This window comes from Pelophylax lessonae, assembly GCF_965119305.1.
Source record: "Pelophylax lessonae genome assembly, chromosome: 3".
NCBI lineage: Eukaryota > Metazoa > Chordata > Amphibia > Anura > Ranidae > Pelophylax > Pelophylax lessonae.
Window position 1 is genome coordinate 17,296,727 of NC_138770.1, and position 21,280 is coordinate 17,318,006.

Here is a 21,280-nt window from a genome sequence, read left to right on the forward strand (position 1 = left end):
GAGACATTTTGGCACCTTTGATTTTGCAGAGAAATTGATTGCAGATTTAGTCATGTAGAACATCTGTTATATGGATACAAAGAACCTCAGCCGAGAGTAAAGGGTGGAAATGGCTCCTGATCCCCAGATTTGGACAATTATGTCACCAATATAAATGGGAAAAACCCATGCTATGTGTAACAACTCAAATACCTACAAAAATAACTTATACCGGACTGCTGCTGTAACAAAGGTAAGTATTCCCTTTATCAACTAGAAGAGCATTATGTGTCACAGCGCTGTCCTATTGTGTGTGCACATAAATTATCACAAATACACTAAAATATGTGGATACATTCATATATAAAGTGCTAGGGGCTCAAAGTAATATTCTCTGCAGATCTACTGCTTCCACTTTACACCTACTTCATTGACCATGTGGTGTTTATCAATAATCTATGTAAACTGATCCATGTGCAAATTCATATACAACATAAAGTGCTTTGTGCTCACGATGCTGTTCCCTGCAGATCCACTGCTTCCACTTTGCACCTACTTCATTATCTTATAATATTTGCTGCTCTATTAATAACGCTAAAACCTGTGCAAATTCATGTAATCATACAATATTGTGTACTCAATATAGTGTTACATAGTTACATAGATGGTGATTAGTGATGAGCTGAACACCTCCGGTTCGGTTTGCACCAGAACACCGCGAACAGAGGAAAAGTTTGTTCGAATAAACAAACCCCATTGAAGTCTATGGGACTCGAACCTCGAAAATCAAACGGCCTCCTTTTGAAGGCCGAAATGCAAGTTATTGCCCCAAAAAAGTGTATGGGGGTCCGGGTACTGACATGGGGAACATGTAGCAATGAAAAAAAAGTTTTTAAAAACGATTGTTTTTAAAGGAGCAGTGATTTACTGATTTTAATGAGGCTTGAAGTGAAACTATAAAAATGAAAAATTCCTTCAAATATCGTGCCTGGGGGGTCCCCTGAATGTGCCTGTAAAGTAGTGCATCTCTACAATATATGTAGCCTGCTGGAGCTGTACTGACATTTCTAAAGCAAAAAATGTCATATACAAATATACATACAAATTTCAAACGCATGTACTTGTCATGCAGGTGCAGAAAAATTGGGCCTTGCTTGTTGATGGTGCCTGAACACCGCAACCCCTCGCAGTTACTCTTGCTGGGTGCAGGAAAGGGAACTGCTGGTAGGAATTACATACAAATTTGAAATCGCATGTGCTATACAAGTGCCATAAATTGGGCCTTTGCTGTTGGTGGTGCCTGAACACCATAACCATGTTACACACGTGATGGTGAGGGCGCCCCCTTAGTAGAGCTTCCCCACTCAGCAGAGCAATATGACTCCCAGCTTTTCAGGTACCAGAGTCACAAACATCCTTCACACTCTCCTCACCTCCGATGGCAAAGGAACTGGATCCTCCTCGCTCACTCCTGCAAGTCTGCTGCGCTTTCTGTCAGTCTCCATCCTAGACTCGGCTTCCTCCTCCGACTGCTGTTCCAGCAGGAGCTCCGCCTCTTCATACACACTCAGGGAGGAGAGAAAGGAGAAGGATATACAGTACATACACACACAGCACAAGGCCGTGTTCACACTACCAGACGGTTCTCAGGGCTGCAGTTCCTCTGAACTCCACAAGGTGGTGATCTCACTTCTACCCAGACAGGAAGTCTCTATGGAATACAGACAGGAAGTGATGTCAGGTACAGACAGGAAGTGATGTCAGATAAAAAAAAGAAGATTTTCCGGGTGAAAGGTCAGTTGGGAGGAAATAAAGAGAAGCCATTACTGGAAGTGGAAGCAGAGGAGGTAATAAGATCTTATTTTCCATTTACACCCAGTAACCCCCCCCCCCCCCCTCCGTCATGTCCGTCCTCTTCCTCCATAGTCACTGTGACCTCTTTTATCTCCAGCAGATGATGATACACACATATATAGTGTGGAAACTTAGAATAACCCCTTCAGGGGCAGAACATTTCCCCACTTACGGGGCCGGAACATTCTCCTCATTCTTATTTCTCGATTACTCTTTTTTTTTGACTTGTATTAGGTGTGGGGGATGGGGGGTTTGTTTTGACATAAAAATAATCATATTTTGTCCCTCTTTACCAGCAGATCAAAAACTAGCAAAAAAGACTTTGTGACCTGTCAAGCCAAAGGTAAGAGACTTCTGGATCAAAACAACACTAAACTGAATGTTCCTCTGTGTAATCCCACCGGGGTCCATTCTTCCCTCATATTATCCCCCCATACATCCCCATCCTAATATTGTACAACCAGTACAGTCCACATCATTCTCTCTCATCAATTATTGGTTTACAGGGAAACCTGTATAGATCACATGACCAATGAGGATGGAGGAGGACCGGAGTCACATAACTGAGAAGATACTAAACCTCACCCTGGAGATCATCTACCTGCTGACCGGAGAGGTGAGGAGGATTCTGGGAGGTCACATGACATCACTCTTATCTCTATTAATAAAACACAGACCTGACTGGAGAGGTGAGGAGGATTCTGGGATTCTAACATGATATTCCTATTGGTTCCTGATTACAGAGATTTCCTCTTCTGAAGTCAGGTGATCATATGACCATCACAGTGCCTCCATGTGACTCCCTAAAACCTGAGAGACACAACATGCAGAAGATTCTAGAAGTCACCAAGAAGATGATGGAGCTGCTGACAGGAGAGGTGAGCGGTGCTGGGAATTCTTTTTTTTTATTTTTATTGAATTTCCCAAAAATAAAGAAGTTACATCCATTGTATTTCACAACACAGGTAATGAGGAGGGTATATAGATATTACACCATGAAGAGGGTATATAGATATTACACCATGAAGAGGGTATATATAGATATTACACCATGAAGAGGGTATATAGATATTACACCATGAAGAGGGTATATAGGTATTACACCATGAAGAGGGTATATAGATATTACACCATGAAGATGGTATATAGATATTACACCATGAGGAGGGTATATAGGTATTACACCATGAAGAGGGTATATAGATATTACACCATGAAGAGGGTATATAGATATTACACCATGAAGAGGGTATATAGATATTACACCATGAAGAGGGTATATAGATATTACACCATGAAGAGGGTATATAGATATTACACCATGAAGAGGGTATATAGATATTACACCATGAAGATGGTATATAGATATTACACCATGAGGAGGGTATATAGGTATTACACCATGAAGAGGGTATATAGATATTACACCATGAAGAGGGTATATAGATATTACACCATGAAGAGGGTATATAGATATTACACCATGAAGAGGGTATATACTGTAGATAATACTCTTTAGCTTACAATAGACATACAGCATACTTGGACAGTATATGCAGTAAACTGAAATAAGTCAGAGGAACCCTGAAAGCTCTGGATAGAACATGGAGCTGTTTGGCTATCTGATGGACATGTCTGGGTTTGGTGGTTGCCAGGAGAACGGTATTTGCCTGACTGCATTGTGCCAAGAAGAGTTGAAGCTGTTATAGCTGCAAAGGGCGGAGCCAACTCAATATTGAACCCTACAGACTAAGACTGGGATGTCATTAAAGTTCATGTGTGTGTCCCAATACTTTTGGCAATATAGTGTAAGTGAAGGTTTTCAGTAACCGGGAGCACCTGGTATAATAGTTTGTAGATGGAGGATATGAGGTGTGGTTGGTGTGGGCCTTGGATTCATATGTGTTTGAATTTGGTTGGTCGGTGTAAAGCTAATGATGGAGGGGGGAGGGGGGAGAAAAATACTTCCATTGAATATAAGAGGTAAAGAGGTTATTGGGAATACGGAGCTTAGTGTGGAATTCCTCAAAGGGTCTGAGTTTTCTTCTAACCAAATCTACAAAATGACGCAACTATAAGGAGAATTATCTGCAGGACTGTGAAAACAACAGCCAGGTCTATAAGAGGAAAAGTCTCACACCAGAATATTGACCACAATGTGGTGGATAAGAACAGTCAAGTTAATGAAAAAGCCAACAATAGCACTGCAAAAGGTCCCTGTTCCCGCCACTTTCTCCAGACACATCACAAGCACATGGCTTATCTGGAGGTCATGGCAACTGAGACCTTCCACAAGGGTTCACCTACTGATAATGAAAGGTCTGCCTCTTATGTAGGAAGGAGACCTTCTGGATTTATACGTTTGGTTCCTTATCACCATATGGCCTGAATGAGGACTTAGCGATCCATAATATTGTCTAATAATAATCCTCATATCCCAATAACTTCTTTTTACCACTTTGTGTGTCATAATTGTTGTCTCTGGCAGACATATTAATAGTAATATTTTAATTTTTATTATTTTTTATGAATATTATTATAATATTAGTTAGTTCTTAGAATATGCACAATAGTATTCAGGCAAATATTCCCCTTTTTATTATTTTCTGATATTTTGTACATTTGTGATTATACTGTAGAGTTTATATTTGATGGCAACTGACTCAATGGCAGCCATAAGCATTGATCGGTTAAGTGGCATCCAGATCTGCATAGCTCCGCCCACTCCCCACCCCTCTATTGGGACACATACAGCTTAAATACTCCAGTTGTCTTTATCCCCGTGACTTGATATAGCGCATGCACGTGAAACACGTCATCACGGCAACTTTACAAGCTTGCGTTCCATGCTGGGACCCCGAGGCTTCCTCTGGTTCTTCCCAGGGCTTTTGTATTGGCACCCCTCTATCAGCCCTCACTGCAGTGCTGGATGACCCTTCCATTAATGCCCAGGGATCTTTTGCAGTGGTGTTGTTGGCTTTTTCATTAACTTGACTGTTCCAAACCACCACATTGTGGGTAATAAACTGTTGTTACCCTTAATAGACCTGGCTGTTGTTTTCACAGTCCTGCAGATAATTCTGCTTCTAGTGACCACTGGGGGCACCTAGGGTGGTCTAATAGAAAAAGAAAAATACAGTGTGCAACATTTTTTCCATATGGACAACATAAATAGCATAGGGGAGGAGGATTGTTTCAGTGGAGAGGACATGGTGGAGTCAGCTGACCATAATAAAGGGCATGGGTGAGTGGGGTAGATAAGCCAAAATTCTATTTCAGATCAGCGACTGGGTGGGTGATGGACAGACCAGGACATAAAAGTGTGGAGGTGGGAGGCATAATAATAAATTAACCACTTCCCACCGGAAGGCCGTCATATGACGTCCTGGACTTAAAGTGGTGATATCTTGATGATGGATGCAGCTGCAGGCATCATCCAGATATCTTTCTTTTCAGCCAGCTATTCCCTTACTTGTAAAAGCCATCCTAGCCACTCATGAGCCACTTGATTGATTTTACAGGCAGCGGGAGGGGATGTCCTGCACCTCTCCTGCTGCCCTCCAGTGCCTCTCTTGGCTCTCCCTTGTGATTGGGGAACCAGAACACCGATCCAGCGATGGAATACCATAGAGCTGGCCATAGACTGGATGGTCCCCGGCCATCTCTATGCTCCTGGGAGGCTGAAAGCAACCTCATGACGTAACTTCCGGTGCTGGCAGATGTAAACACTGCCAGTTGTTTATCCTGGAAAGCAGAGATCAATGTACTTTTTTATCTCATGCTTTCCCGGGTAGAGGAGATATCTGGGGTCTACGGGACCCCAGATTTCTCCATAAAGAGGACCTGTCACGCCTTATTCCTATTACACGGGATGTGTACATTTCTTGTAATAGGAATAAAAGTTATTCAAAAAAGTTAGATTTGGTGTAAAAATAAAAAAAATAATAATAAAGTTATTAAAGCGCTCCTGTCCCCTCGTGCTCGCACGCAAAAGCAAACGCATATGTAGATTGTGCCCGCATATATAAACAGTGTTCAGTCCACACATGTGAGGCATTGATGCGAACATTAGAAGGAGAGCAATAATTCTAGTACTAGACCTCATTTGTAACTCTAAACAGGTAACCTGTAAACATTTTTCAAGTGTCGCCTAAAGAGATTTTTAAGTACCATAGTTTTGCTCCATCCCATAAATGTGCGCAATTCTAGAGCATGACACATGTGTTTGATATCTATTTACTCGGCGTAACATCATCTTTTATATTTTACAAAAAAATTGGGTTACAGTATGAATGGTTGTAACGGAACCGCCGACCCACACTGTGTTTGTGGTCTTCCATCAGTATACGGCTTCCTTGCAGTCATGAACATGTATACCAGATTTTCCCAGCCGCCCTCATACAAAGCTAGCCAACAACTTGGCTTGTACTGGAATCACTTTATTGAACAGTCACACAGAATTTATATGTATACAGCATGGACACATCCCCCTCATGATCAAATTACCACACACTGGTCAGGGTTTGCCTGATTACATTATCATATGCAGATGAAATTGTATACAGAAACAGAATTAACCTGAACTAATTATCTAGCCATCTGGACAGAACAATGTGGGCTCATTAACATTTTAAGAAAGGGACAGGCAGATTTAACACAATACACATCCCACCTCAAAACAGACAATAGGACAAGACTGCCAATGACAGTCTGTCTGTCTCCTACATTGAAGTACATGGAATACACATCTACGTATTGCTATGATTATTTAGGAGGCAGACTTCATGGCAACAGGCTATAGGTCTCACAGTGTAAAGTGGGATTAAATCTTCATATCCCTTGAGAGATGTTGTTGACAAATATTACTGTCCCACTTGAAGCAATCCAAACCATTAAGTATCTGTCTTTCACTCCCAGTGATGGTGAGTACCGTCACAATGGTGATTTTTTTATTTTTTTCATTAAAATTCATGAAAGTGTATTTTTTCCAAAGAAATTGTGCTTGAAAAATTGCTGCAACCACCATTTTATTCTCTAGGATCTTTGCTGAAAATCTATATATATTTTTAGTGTTTGGGGGGTTCTGAGTATTTTTTTTAGCAAATAAATGATGATTTTGACATGTAGGAGAGAAATGCCAGAATTGGCCCGGATTGGAAGTGGTTAACAGGTCAGGTGCTCCCAGACCGCCCCTAGATCTCAGCCAAAGCAAAGTGGATTGTGCTATGCGATGGGACTTATGGTGACATATAAATGTAACAAAGGTACTTTGCAGCAATTTCAGCCAAGAAAGAGGGACTTGGACCGGGAGAGTCTCCAATAGGTACAGCAGTTTGGGGAGGAACCACATTTTGAGGACATTTACCGCGCCTAGCCAGGAGATATTATACAGTAAGCATCCCATTGTTTCAGGGATAAATGTTTGTCCTGAAATAAAGAAGGAAGGTTAGCTTAGTATAATGAGGAGAAGGTGTCACATGAATAACGAGGTATTTGAGGGAACAGGAACACTAGTGATACGAGTAAGCGGATTGTAAGGTGCCCAGAGTTGTGGGAGGAATGTTGATAGAAAGATCCTCGTGTACCAGTGTACTCAGGTAGATGAGTGATAATTATTGGTAGTTATAATTTATACACAGCATGTTTGTTACAATAAATGTTTTATTATATATTCAGAGTGGAAACCTCGGGGATGATAATATTGATGTTAAAGAAGAGTATAAAGAGGAGGATGAGGAGTATGGAGTGATGGAGGAGTTTTCAGAAGGACACAAGGATATGATGGAGCCACCTAATACCAGGAACCCACCAGAGAGATGTCCCCGTCCTCTGTATTCCCGGGATTCCACACAGGAAGATCACACCATCCCCCGCTGTTACAAGGTTGGTGCGATGGAGTATCTAGAACATGGACTTGTGGAGGTGATGTGAGGATTTTTTATGTGAACTAATAAGATGATTTTTCTCTCATTTTCTTTAGGGTGAAGATCTGATAGATATAAAAGTTGAGATTAAAGCAGAAGAAGAAGAGAGGTATGTGAGGGAAGATCAGCAGTCTATGGAGGAGGATGGAATAACGGGGACATTTATAGAGGAGGACACTCCTACAGAGATCAGCACAGGTGGGTCATTAACACTAAATACATTCCTCCGCCCATACTGCTCACTGATTGGTCCAGAGTGCCCAGGTCTAGCAAGATCTCTGACAGCAGATTTCCCAGATTTACTTGCTCTGTTATCTGCTGGCTGTGCCGGGTGGAGGGATATGTCTGTATAGTCTCAGACCCAAGTCACTGAGTGCAGTCTCAGGAGATGGGAGGCAGCGGTGTGGGACCTCTGCAACTTGTCTCATGTAAACATTTAAGCTTCCACTGAATACTGAATACCAATATTATGAGTCCTGAATAGTGATGGGCCGAACACCTCCCCTGTTTGGTTCACACCAGAACATCTCGAACAGGGAAAAAGTTCTAGCGAACATGTCAACTCTAATAAAGTCTATGGGATACGAAGATGAAAAATCAAGTCCTCATTTTAAAGGCTTATATGCAAGTTATTGCCATAAAAAATGTATGGGGGTCCGGGTACTGCCCTGGGGGACATGTATCAATGCAAAAATATTTTTTTACAGGAGCAGTGATGCTTAAAGTGAAACAATAAAAATGAAAAATTCCTTTAAATATCGTGCCTGGGGGGTCCCCTTAATGTGCCTGTAAAGTGGCACATCTGTACGATGTATGGAGCCTGCTGCAGCAATACTGACATCTCTAAAGGAAAAAATGTAATTTAAACTTGCTCAGGGCTGTAATGTATTGTCGGCTCCCGGCAATGCAGGTAAAAAAACAACATATGGCTCCCCCCACCCAGTCTATACCAGGCCCTTCGGGTCTGGTATGGATTTTAAGGGGAACCCCACGCCAAAATAAAAAAAAAACAAAAAAACCGGCGCGGGGCCCCCCCCAAAATCCATACCAGACCCTTACCTGAGCATGTGGCGTGGAAGGCCAGAAAAGGTGTGGGACGAGCGAGCAAACCCCCTCCTGATCCATACCAGTGCTGCTTGCCCCCCAAAGCACCTTGTCCCCATGTTGATGAGGACAAGGGCCTCTTCCCGACAACCCTGGGCTGTGGTTGTCGGGGTCTGCGGGTGGGGGGTTTATCAGAATCTGGAAGCTCCCTTTTAACAATCGTACCCTTACCCATTCACCAAAAAAGTGTACAAAAAAATAAACACATTTAGCACTGCCCCCTTGAGAACTGCCTGATTTCACACTTTTGGATCCCACTGGGTTACCATTAACAACCTTAATACTCAGTCTCTCACTTTCCTTCTTGGCTCATTCAAAAATCAGTCCAGGGGTATGTAGTTGTTTTTGGTGTTTCATTTATAATTTGGGGATGGAGAAGGGAATAGTGGGATACTCCGAATTAACTATGCACAAGATTTGAGGACTTCTATCTCTTGGTACAGCCAGGCTGTTGATCCATCTTGCCACTGAGGTGAATTTAGCTTTAAGGCTCTTTTCCAGATGACTTGATGAACTAAGTTTATCTTCAGGACACTCTCCTTTCCATCCTATTTCTTGACTGCTGAGACCCGTCCACTGACTATCCTACTCTTGGGGTGGCCCTCCTCAGGTCAGTCACCTTGACATAAGCCCCTGTACTCACGATACTGTTTTTCTAGGGTCTCCAGTGTCTCCCCCTCAGTCAGCTCTCCTGGACCTCTGGGTTCAACTCTTTTCCTCTGGCCCTCAGGACTACCTCCTAAGACCACCTGCCACTGCTACAGAGAAGAAGGCAGCCGCCTCCCTCCCTCCGGGACTCTGCTCTCCAGCCAAAGACCCCGTAGTACATGTGCTCCTGGCTTTTTTACAGTATCCCAGAATGCACCGAGACAGCCTGTCTCTGCCAATCACCAGGACTGTATCAAAGCCTATGCATCCATTGGTCAGATTTCCTCCCACTGCCCAACATGCCTCCCTATTGGACCAGCGTGAAACACTCTCTAGACAGAATGAATCGCATACTGAGCAGACCTCACTAACAGATCCTGCTCTCTGGTAGGCAGAAAGCAATATAGATTTGCCTGCAGCTCCTCTGATAGGCAGACAGAGCCAAAAACTATACTCTCTCACTAGCACCTACCTAGGAGGGTTCTACACACAAAAGACAGTTTCTGTATCGTCCATTGACAGACGCAGCTCTTATGCTTCTTATACCATTGGGTTATGCTGCCCCCTACAGGAGTAGTACTAGGCAGGAAAAAAACAGTTTACCACGCCTATGGGGGCTGTCCCTATAGGCATAACCCCACACACCCTGCTTCAGCACACCAATTTTGTTTCTGCCTAATGAAGGGGTAGGACCTACGTTTCCTGCTGTGACTTCGGTCTCAGTTTTTTATTCTTTTAAAGAATATTTTGTTTTATTTTCTTTACTCCCTTCTGCTAGTTAGTGTTCAGGGGGATCCTCCTGGTGAACTACAAGCGATAGCCAGCCTAAGGTTTCGCACTGGATAATCTAGATCCTTAAGGTCTCCCAGCCTGGCCTACGTGTGCAGGTTATAGTCCTGCACTAGGCTTTGCCACGACAGAGCCCTGTTTTTAGATTGGGACGAACCTGCGAGTGGATGTCTCGCTGGGACACGACTACCTGGAACGCCCTGAGTCGCAGAGTACCTCTCAGCTGGCAGCACCCCCACTCCGGGTGAGAGGTGGTCAGTCCGGAGCAGAGCCCACCCATTCCATGGTATGGTGAGTAAATAAAGCCCCCCATATGGCTTAGTGGTCTTGGGGGGGACGTGGACCCACTCCTGGGGATGATAGGACCTAGTACTTCCTAAAAGATCCCCCTGGCCTGTCAGGATACCTGGCCTTGTGTCCTGACCTCCTCCCCTGCCCCCTGCCCTTATTGTGGTTTTCACCTGGGGGGCGCTATTGCTACGGCGCCTGGCATCCTGGGGGGGGTAAAAATGATACCTTTTCCTGCTGGGTCTTGTTGTAGATCCTCTGTGGCCTCCAATTTGGGGTCCCCTGACCGCATGGCACGCCGTGGGAGCTGCCATCTTTTTGTGTGGGCATAGGAGAATTTCTCCCCATTGACTTGCATGGTGCAGCCATTTTCCCTGTGCTTCCCATAGACTTGCATTGGCAGCTATTTTTGTGTAGCTCTATGGAGCTATATAGGCAGCGTGACCTTTCACATTCTATTCAGGCTGTGACTTTCACCTTCACTTTCCTACTGCACAGTTCAGCTCTGGAGGTTTTTCAGTGAGGTGGTAAAGTGCTGGGGTCTCTGTGGGCATATCCCTGCACACTCTGCTATCTGCATATATTTAAGGGGGAATCTTAAAGGCAGCGGTTGGCCTTGGGCACTATTAAGGGCCAAGGGTCAGCCTTGGCTATTTACTTCCAACGTCCGTTGGCTGCTAATGCCTTGATTCACACTTTCATTCAGGGGGTGCGTCATCTGGCTTCTCCAAGGAGATCCCCGTTGCCTCCGTGGGACCTCAATCTGGTTTTGTCTGTTCTTAAAAAGCCTCCTTTTGAGAACGTTAGGGAGATTTCTCTGCTTTCTTTATCCCAGAAGGTTGCTTTTCTGGCGGCAATTACTTCTGCCCCCAGAGTGTCTGAATTGGTGGCACTGTCCTGTCGTTCGCCTTATTTGGTGGTCCACAGAGATTAAGTGGTACACTGACCTAATCCATCTTTTCTCCCTAAGGTGGTGTCTGATTTCCATCTAAATGAAGACATTGTGTTGCCTTCACTCTGTCCTAAGCCTAAGCATCCCAAGGAAATTGCTTTGCACTCTCTGGATGTGGTTCGGGCGATCAGGGTTTACCTGACGGTCACTGAGTCTTTTAGGATATCAGATGCTCTTTGTCCTTACTGAGGGATCTTGTAAAGGTTTGGCTGCGTCTGCTGTGACTATATGCAGATGGATCAGGCAGACGGTTGTCCAGGCTTATTCTTTGAAGATTCCTCCTTTCCCTGTGAAGGTGCGTTCTACTAGAGCCTTTTAGGCTTTTCACCATCAGGCCTCAGTAGTGCAAGTTTGTAAGGCGGCAACTTGGTCGTCTGTGCACACATTTACAAAATTCTACAAGGTAGATTTTTTGGCATCTTCGGATGCATCCTTTGGCCGCAAGGTTTTGCAGGCTGCTGTTTAAAAGAGACTTGTTTGTTTCTTTCATGGGTGAGCTCATGTTGTTCCTGGTTGAGCTTCATGTTACCCAGTTGGCTAAGTTTAGCCTTTGGAGTTTACGTTAACTATTTGGTTTGCGTTCTTCCCACCTCTCATGCCTACACTGCTTTGGGACGTCCCAATGGTATAAGACGTATAAGAGCTGCGTCTGTCAATGGACGATAGAGAAAACTGGATTTATGTAAGAACTTACCATAAAATCCTTTTCTCTGAAGTCCCTCTGAAGTCCCTTGACAGACGCAGCACCGTCCCTCTGATATGGGGATGGTTTGTGTCGTCTTCTCACTGCTTGCAACAAAACTGGTATGCTGGAGCAGGGTGTGTGGGGTTATGCCTAAAAGGACAGCCCTCGTAGGCATGGTGAACTGTTTTTTTCCTGCCTAGTACTACTTCTGTAGGAGGCAGCATAACCCAATGGTATAAGAAGCATAAGAGCTGCGTCTGTCAATTGACTTCAGGATTTACGGTAAGTTCTTACGAAAATCCAGTTTTTTGACAAGTCCTTTACGTCAAATGTCAGAAGGGGCGGTGCCACCGGTTGATGTAACTGAGTGGTCCCACCCCTTGCCTATAAAAGAGCTGTCAAAGCTCAAGAGCGTCATGCAGCGGGGACGCCTCAGAAGAGGTGGAAGCGCCCTTTAATTTTTTCTATTTTTCGGGTGCGGCAGCCGTCGTGATTGACAATGGATTTACATCGGGGGACACTATTTTTTTATTTTTATTTTTGAATAAAGGACTTTTCAAAAACTGTCTTTCGTGTTTATTATTTTGTACAATATTTTTGCTGAATTGGTAGGGGTACGATGCACCTGATACCCATTCACATAGGGAGGGGGGGGCGGGATCTGGGGGTCCCCTTGTTAACGGGGGCTTCCAGTTTCCGATAAGCCCCCCACCCGCAGACCCCCACAACCACATCTCAGGGTTGTTGGGAAGAGGCCCTTGTCCCCATCAACATGGGGGCAAGGTGCTATGGGTGGCACCCCAAAGCACTCTCCCCATGTTGAGGGCAAGTGGCCTGGTAAGGTTCAAGAAGGGAGGCGCTCACTCGTCCCCCCCCCATCCTGGCCTGCCAGGCTGTCCACTGGGATAAGTGTCTGGTATGGATTAGGCTGCTCACTTGGATAAGTGTTTTGTTTTGTTTTTTCATATTGGCGTGGAGTTTCCCTTAAAATCTGTACCAGACCCCAAGGGCCTGGTGTAGATTTTGGGAGGGACCCCATGCCATTTTTTTTAAATTCTGTCTTAGGGTTCCCATTAACCACATAAATAGAGTATACTTTCAACCCCTTCCTGCCTAGACCAATTTTCAGCATTCAGTGCTCATTGGCGCCTATGGGAAATATTGATCAGCTTGGCATGGCACTGCTCCCCATCTTCAACATTGGCATCTATGGGAAATATTGGTAAGCTTGACATGACACTGCTCACGAACTATAAGTGACAGGGACCCAAAACTTGGGGAGCACTGAAAGGGGACCCAGGAATACAACATATCCATACATTTTAAAAGTGGTTTATAACCTGAACACTACACTGACTGCACTAAACTAACTCAACACACTATCCACTAACTACCTGCCTAACCTCTATTATCTCACACTATACATGGATGCCATGTAAGCAGCAGCCTTCTATAGTGTGGGGTGTGGACTTAGCACCTGAGCCATGATTGGCTAAAGGCACCCTGCCTTTGGCCAATAAAGACTCTGACAGGACATTGTGCTGTGATTGGCCAAAGCATACAGGTCAGGTACATGCTTTGGCAAATCACAAGCACTTAATGCACTGCAATCATGCACTCATCGGCAGGCGAACTTGTCGCGGAGCGCCCCGGGTGTTAGTGGGTTCAGCGAACACACAAACACCTGGTGTTCAAGTCGAACTTATGTTCAACTCCATCCAGCCTATCCCTAGTCCTGAACTTTACACTATATAATTTATATTGTACATTACATACTCCTGACCCGGCACTATATACACTATGTTGTACATTATATGCTCCTGACCCCGGCACTATATACTTTATGTTGTACATAATTTTGATACTGTATAGACCTAACTTTTGTATCCTATATAATACGTTGTAAATTACATAGGCTTTACTTCTTTTGCACCCACTTTTTCATGTTGATAATAATGTGATAACATCCTCCAACTTTGGAAACTTAAACAGAAAGTGATATTTAGGGAGGAGTCAGTAACTCAATGATGGTGGTCTTTAGGATCAGTCCAGTCTTCATCTTGGTTGTTCTTCCCCAATCCTCACTCTCTGACCTCTGGTGGGGCTCAGCCCCGCTGTTATTCATGACTAAATCATGGACTAAATAAGGAAGTGCAGGACTTCTTGTGTTGGAAAGATGGCAATGAGTGATCGAGGGGGAGGGGACACTCGTCCTATAATCCCCTAATCACTGTCACCCCTATAAAACACAGTTCTTGTTGTTTTTTCTCTCTCTCTCTCTCTCTCTCTCTCTCTCTCTCTCTCTCTCTCTCTCTCTCTCTCTGACTAAGGTCCATGAATAAAGAAATGAACTGGTAGGAGATCAGAGGACCCATTTACTAGTTACCTTGAGGGGGGAATTGTAAGATCCTCAGAGACAAAGCTGCCTGATGTGGGCGGAGTCCTGGTTTAGGGGAACCAATGTGCTGATGTCTAGTAATAATCTTTGTATTTCTATTTTAGTACATGGACGGGAGATGAGGAAAACCTCAGAGGATTGTCTCACTTTGTCTCCATACTGTAAAGTAGAAGATGAGGACATCACACAGTATAGTCCAGGAGAAAGCACGGCTACCTCAAATGTCCATCCGGCACCACACAGTGTAGGTGGACCATCGTATTCCTCTTATCCTGAGGAACCTCAGACTGTGAGGGACGGTGCCGGACCATCGTATTCCTCTTATCCTGAGGAACCTCCGACTGTGAGGGACAGTGCCATCCTTCCAACAGATAAGAGATTTTCCTGTACTGAGTGCGGGAAGTGTTTCCATTTTAAATGCAATCTTGATGTACACAAAAGATCTTGTACAGGGGAGAAGCCATATAACTGTCCTGAGTGTGGTAAATGTTTTTCAAAGAAGTCTAATCTTTCCAGACATCAGAGATCTCACACGGGAGAAAAGCCATATTCCTGTCCTGAGTGTGGGAAATGTTTTTCACAGAAGTCTCATCTTTGCAATCATCAGATAACTCACACAGGGGAGAAGCTTTATTCTTGTCCTGAGTGTGGGAAATGCTTTTCAGATAAGTCCCATCTTCACACACATCAGCGACTGCACACGGGGCTGAAGCCATTTTCCTGTTCAGAGTGTGGGAAATGTTTTGCACGGAAATCAAACCTTGTTAGACATCAGAGGTTTCATACGAGGGAGAAGCCATTTTCCTGTTCAGAGTGTGGCAAATGTTGTTCACATAAGTCTGATCTTTCCAGACATCAGAGATCTCACACAGGGGAGAAGCCATATTCCTGTTCTGAGTGTGGGAAATGTTTTTCACAGACGTTTGAACTTTCCAAACATCAGAAATCTCACACTGGGGAGAAGCCATTTCCCTGTTCTGAGTGTGGTAAATGTTTTTCACAGAAGTCTGGTCTTTCCAGACATCAGAGATTACACACGGGGGAAAAGCCGTATTCCTGTCCTGAGTGCAGGAAATGTTTTTCAGACAAGTCCATTCTTTACAAACATCAGAGATCTCACACGGGGCAGGTGCCATTTCCCTGTTCTGAGTGTGGTAAATGTTTTTTACAGGAGTCTGATCTTTCCAGACATCAGAGATCTCACACGGGGGAAAAACCATATTCCTGTCCTGAGTGTGGGAAATGTTTTTCACAGAAGTCTCATCTTTGCAATCATCAGAGAACTCACACAGGGGAGAAGCTCTATTCTTGTTCTAAGTGTGGAAAACGTTTTTCAGACAAGTCCATTCTTTACAAACATCAGAGATCCCACACGGGGCAGGAGCCATTTCCCTGTTCTGAGTGTGGGAAATGTTTTTCACAGAAGTCTTATCTTTGCAATCATCCGAAAACTCACACGGGGGCGAAGCCGTATTCCTGTCCTGAGTGTGGGAAATGTTTTTCACAGAAATCTTATCTTTGCAAACATCAGAGATCTCACACGGGGGAGAAGCCGTATTCCTGTCCGGAGTGCGAGAAATGTTTTTCAGACAAGTCCAATCTTTCCAGACATCAGAGATCACACAGGGCAGGAGCCACTTCCCTGTTCTGAGTGTGGGAAATATTTTTCACAGATGTCCAGTCTTGCCAGACATCAGAAGTCTTACATAGATACAAATACATATTCCAGTTCTGAGTGTGAGAAATGTTTTCCAACAAAAATAGACTTTGTTATTCATCAGCCAGACCATTGTTCTTGATATTTATGGATAGCCTACAGACGGGTATGCTACCGGCTGATTGGAAAAACTCCAACGTGGTACCATTATTTAAAAAAGGGCAGAGATATATCCTGGGGAACTATAGGCCGATTAGCCTAACATCAGTAGTCTGCAAGATTTTGGAGAGGATGTTAAGGGACCACATACAAGACTTTAGTAATAAAAACGGTATTAGTAGTAGTAATCAGCATGGATTCATGAAAATTCGTTCTTGCCAGACCAACCTAATAACCTTCTATGAAGAAGTGAGCTGCCATCTAGATAAAGGAAAGCCTGTGAACGTGGTTTGTCTAAACTTTGCAAAGGCATTTGACACAGTCCCCCACAAAAGCTTACTATACAAACTAAGTTACGTAGGTATGGACCATAGGGTGAGTACTTGGATAGAGAACTGGCTCCAGGGGAGAGTCCAGAGGGTGGTGATAAATGGGGAGTACTCGGATAGGGCGAGTCTGGAAAGTGGGGTCCCCCAGGGTTCTGTCCTGGGACCAATCCTGTTTAATTTATTCATAAATGACCTAGAGGATGGAATAAACAGCACAATCTCGGTATTTGCGGATGATACTAAACTTAGCAGGCCAATATCTTCTATGCAGGACGTGGAAACCTTACAAGCGGACCTGAACAAAATAATGGGGTGGGCAACTACATGGCAGATGAGGTTTAATGTTGAAAAATGTAAGGTAATGCACTTGGGCATCAGAAACACGAACGCAAGCTACTCGCTAGGTGGTGATCCTCTGGGTGAACCTATGATGGAAAAGGACCTGGGGGTCCTAGTGGACAACAGGCTTGGCAATGGCATGCAAGCAAAGCCAACATAATACTGGCATGTATAAAAAAGGGGATTCACTCCAGAAATAAAGACATTATTCTTCCACTCTACAAGACTCTGGTCCGGCCACATCTGGAGTATGCTGTCCAGTTCTGGGCACCGGTCCTCAGAAAGGATGTGCTGGAACTGGAGAAAGTCCAGAGAAGGGCAACAAAAATAATTAGGGGAATGGAGGACATCAGCTATGAGGAAAGGCTACGAGCATTAAACTTATTCACTCTGGAGAAGAGACGCTTGAGGGGGGATATGATATCAATGTACAATTACTGTACTGGTGACCTTAGCATAGGGAACAAACTTTTCAGAGAAAGGGAATTCAATAAGACATGGGGGCACTCACTAAAACTAGAGAAAAAATGGTTTAACCTTAAACTGTGTAAGGGGTTCATTACTGTCAGAGCGGTAAGGATGTGGAATTCTCTTTCACAAGCAGAGGTATCAGCAGGGAGCATCGATAGTTTCAAAAAACTTTTAGATGGGCACCTTAAAGACCACAACATACAGGGGTATACAATGTACGGTTAAAAGAAAACACACACACATCATAGGTTGAACTGGATGGACTGATGTCTTTTTTTCAACCTCACTAACTATGTAATCAGAGATGTCACACGGGGGAGAAGCCATATAACTGTCCTGAGTGTGGGAAATGCTTTTCACAGAAGTACCATCTTCACACACATCAGCAACTGCACACGGGGCTGAAGCCGTTTTCCTGTTCAGAGTGTGGGAAATGTTTTGTATGAAAAATCATACCTCGTTACACATCAGAGGTTTCACATGGGGAAAAAGCCATATTCCTGTCCTGAGTGTGGGAAATGTTTTTCAGATAAGTCCAATCTTTACCAACATCAGAGATCTCACACAGCAGAGAAGCTGCTTTCCTGTCCTGAGTGAGGGAATTGTTCCACACTGAAGTCCTGTCTTCCTGTACATCAAGGGTCCCACACAACCCTCGAGGTGTATTAGTGCCTTGAGTGTGGGAAATGTCTTCTATATCAATGTTGATGGACATCACAGCTCTCAAGCCCATCCTGATATACACCTCAGATATACTCCATGGCTGATCTTCATCATGTAAGAAACACTTCATAAGGAGATCAGAGATCACCAACGTCATGGATGAAGTGTTGTACCGTGTTGGCCATTGATAGTAGTAGAAAAATAATAATGGAGTCTGTAACAGAACTGCTTGGCACCCCGACTAGGTGCTTCCTTCTGCCAAACCCTTCTGAGCAGACTGAGAGCTAATACCAGCCCCTTTTACCCCAAACATCGTACACAGACAAGATATGAGGTAAAATCCAAAGGAATGACTGTTTATTGAAGCTCAGACACATACTTCATACCGTACAGGAGGACATCCCCTCCTGATCATATTACCCTAACAATACAAACTGTAAACAAGAATATAATTAACATATCTAAGGAACAGCCAACATGAACTACGCTACTACCCCTCTAGCAATGGATAACTTACAGTGATATACTTAAAATGAGCTAATTAACTGGTCACTTAAACCAGCCTAGGTGGAGGGGACAATACTAGCAGACAGACAGAGACAATGGAACAATGGGAGAGATCTACTTAACATAAACACGTTCTAGCAGGAGGCCCCAGTGGTTTGGGCTGATTACATAACATCTACAGTCATTGCTGGTTTGAGGCATAGAGGCTCCAAATATGGATATGGAACCTCCAGTTTCCAGAGTCTGTATGTTTTGGGGAGACATAAACTTGAATCAGAAACAAGACCACTCCACGGATCCCCCAGGCATACACCTTCCAAAGAGTAGTGTTCCCTTAAATGGCAGAGCCCATAGTCAGTGGGTAAGAGGCTCGCTCCCAGTCCCCTCCAAAAGCCTCTGTCCTGGTTAGGTCTGTCACAGAGTCATTACCTTCCAATGGCTGAGTACATTTTGTGGTGTGAGCTTTCAGAAACATTAAGGCCTCATGCACACGGGGCGTTAGAAAATGTGCTGCAAATCTAGTTCTGTCGCCGGGAAAAAGCAGCTTAAAAACGCCTATGCCACTTACAGCTCAAAAACGTCTGTGTGTGCATGAGGCCATAGAATAACATGGAGGGGCGTTTTTAAGCTGCAAAAAAAAAAAAAAAACACCTGACACTCCTAACAGCAGCTGTAAAAACGCCCTGTGTGCATGGGGCCTTAGAGGTCTATTTAAAAATACAAAAATAGTTAAATGAGTGTGACCAACATTCGCTCAGCTGTGACAAGTTTTGGCAAAATTTTATCTCATGTGATCGTTGGTTCCATCTAGTGGCCATAATGCTTTATTTTGCACTACTGTATTTTTACTGATGGAGGTATTTCAGGAAAAATACCATAATATCACCACTAGATGGAGCTGGTGATCATAAGAAATCACTGTGTTAAATAAAATACAGCCAGAATTTTTAACAGCTAAACGAATGTTTGTCACATTCGTCCAATGAATTTTCTGTAAAGCGGGGAAAAAAAACAAGGGAGGTCAGTGAAAGCAGCACAGATCACACACACTACACATTGTTAGGCACAAGTCAACCCTTTGATTGTCCCTAGATATTAACCCCTTCCCAGCCGGTGTTATTAGTACAGTGCTAGTGTATAGTATTATCACTGATCTCTATATTGGTGTCACTGTGATATCAGTGTCAGTTCCCAGTCAGTGTCATTAGTACAGTGACAGTGTATAGTATTATCACTGATCTCTGTATTGGTGTCACTGGTGATGTCAGTGTCAGTTCCCAGTCAGTGTCATTAGTACAGTGACAGTGTATAGTATTATCACTGATCTCTGTATTGGTGTCACTGGTGATGTCAGTGTCAGTTCCCAGTCAGTGTCATTAGTACAGTGACAGTGTATAGTATTATCACTGATCTCTGTATTGGTGTCACTACTGATATCAGTGTCAGTTAATGCTCCTCCCAGCCAACGTCAGCAGATTGTCCACCACACTATCACAGTCCCACTATAAGTTGCTGATCATTACCAGTATAAAGTCATAGCTGTGTAAATTCCACCATATACCATAGTTTGTGGACTCTATAACGTTTACTCAAACCAATTAATATACACTTATTGGGATTTATTTTTTACCAAAGACATGTAATGGAATACTTCTTAACTTAAACGTATTCAGAATTTTTTTTTATTTATTGGATATATTTTATAATAGAAATATTGTTTTTTTGTTTTTTTTTTTCAAAATGTCTGTTTATATAATAAAAAATAAAAAACCCAGTTGTGATCGAAGACCACAAAAAAGCTTTATTTGTGTGAAAAAAATGATATAAATGTAATTTTTCTACAGTGTTGCATGACTGCACAATTACCAGTTAAAGTAGCGCAGTGCTGAATAGCAAAAAAAAATGCTCTGGTCACGAAGGGGGTAAAACCTTCCAGAGCTTAAGTGGTTAAACCAACCATTCATTTAAAACTAAAAATGTGTATTTGGCCATTTGATGGCGCTAAGTATAATAGAAATTGGTGTCATCACCCGGGCTCGTCGGCCTCCTGCTTTAGGGGATGTGGCCAGATGGGCACGCTTATACACATATGGTGGAATGTCCTAAAGTGCGTCTCTTTTGGATGAGGGTACACTTTTATTTTTTCAGGTACGACGGTCAATGTTATCACAGATGCAAGTATTACCCTACTGAATAAACCAGTGGAAAATGTTCCGAGACACACACAGACCTTAATATACTTCATGTTCTTCCCCATGACTAAGCTCCGGGGGCGGAGTAAAACATGTTGGGGGCGTGGCGGGAGCCCAGGCTGAGTTTGTCTCTCTCATACCACCATAGGACTCCATGGATGTGGGGCACCAGCGATCTTTCCTCTCTTCCTTAATATACTTCATGTTCTTGGCGGCCAAAACTGCTGTTGGGACCGCCTGGAAAAGCCCAGATATAGACATTGCCTTAATGAAGTGTAAGCTCACATGGATAATGCTAAATGAAAGAATTTTTCCGAGACAAACAACCCCTCTTCTACATAA

General features: G+C 43.6%; 2 protein-coding genes across 2 annotated transcripts in view; both read left to right on the forward strand.

Annotated features, from left to right (window-relative positions):
- LOC309550236 (uncharacterized protein) overlaps positions 1 to 21,280 on the forward strand; it is a gene marked incomplete at both ends in the record, with an annotated part of 809,557 nt that overhangs the window by 367,647 nt on the left and 420,630 nt on the right. Inside the window, 1 exon segment of the mRNA XM_082250647.1 lies at positions 15,000 to 15,750. Coding sequence (XP_082106773.1) covers positions 15,000 to 15,750 — 751 coding nt within the window.
- LOC309550731 (uncharacterized protein) overlaps positions 1 to 21,280 on the forward strand; it is a 395,974-nt gene that overhangs the window by 161,747 nt on the left and 212,947 nt on the right. The window lies entirely within an intron of this gene.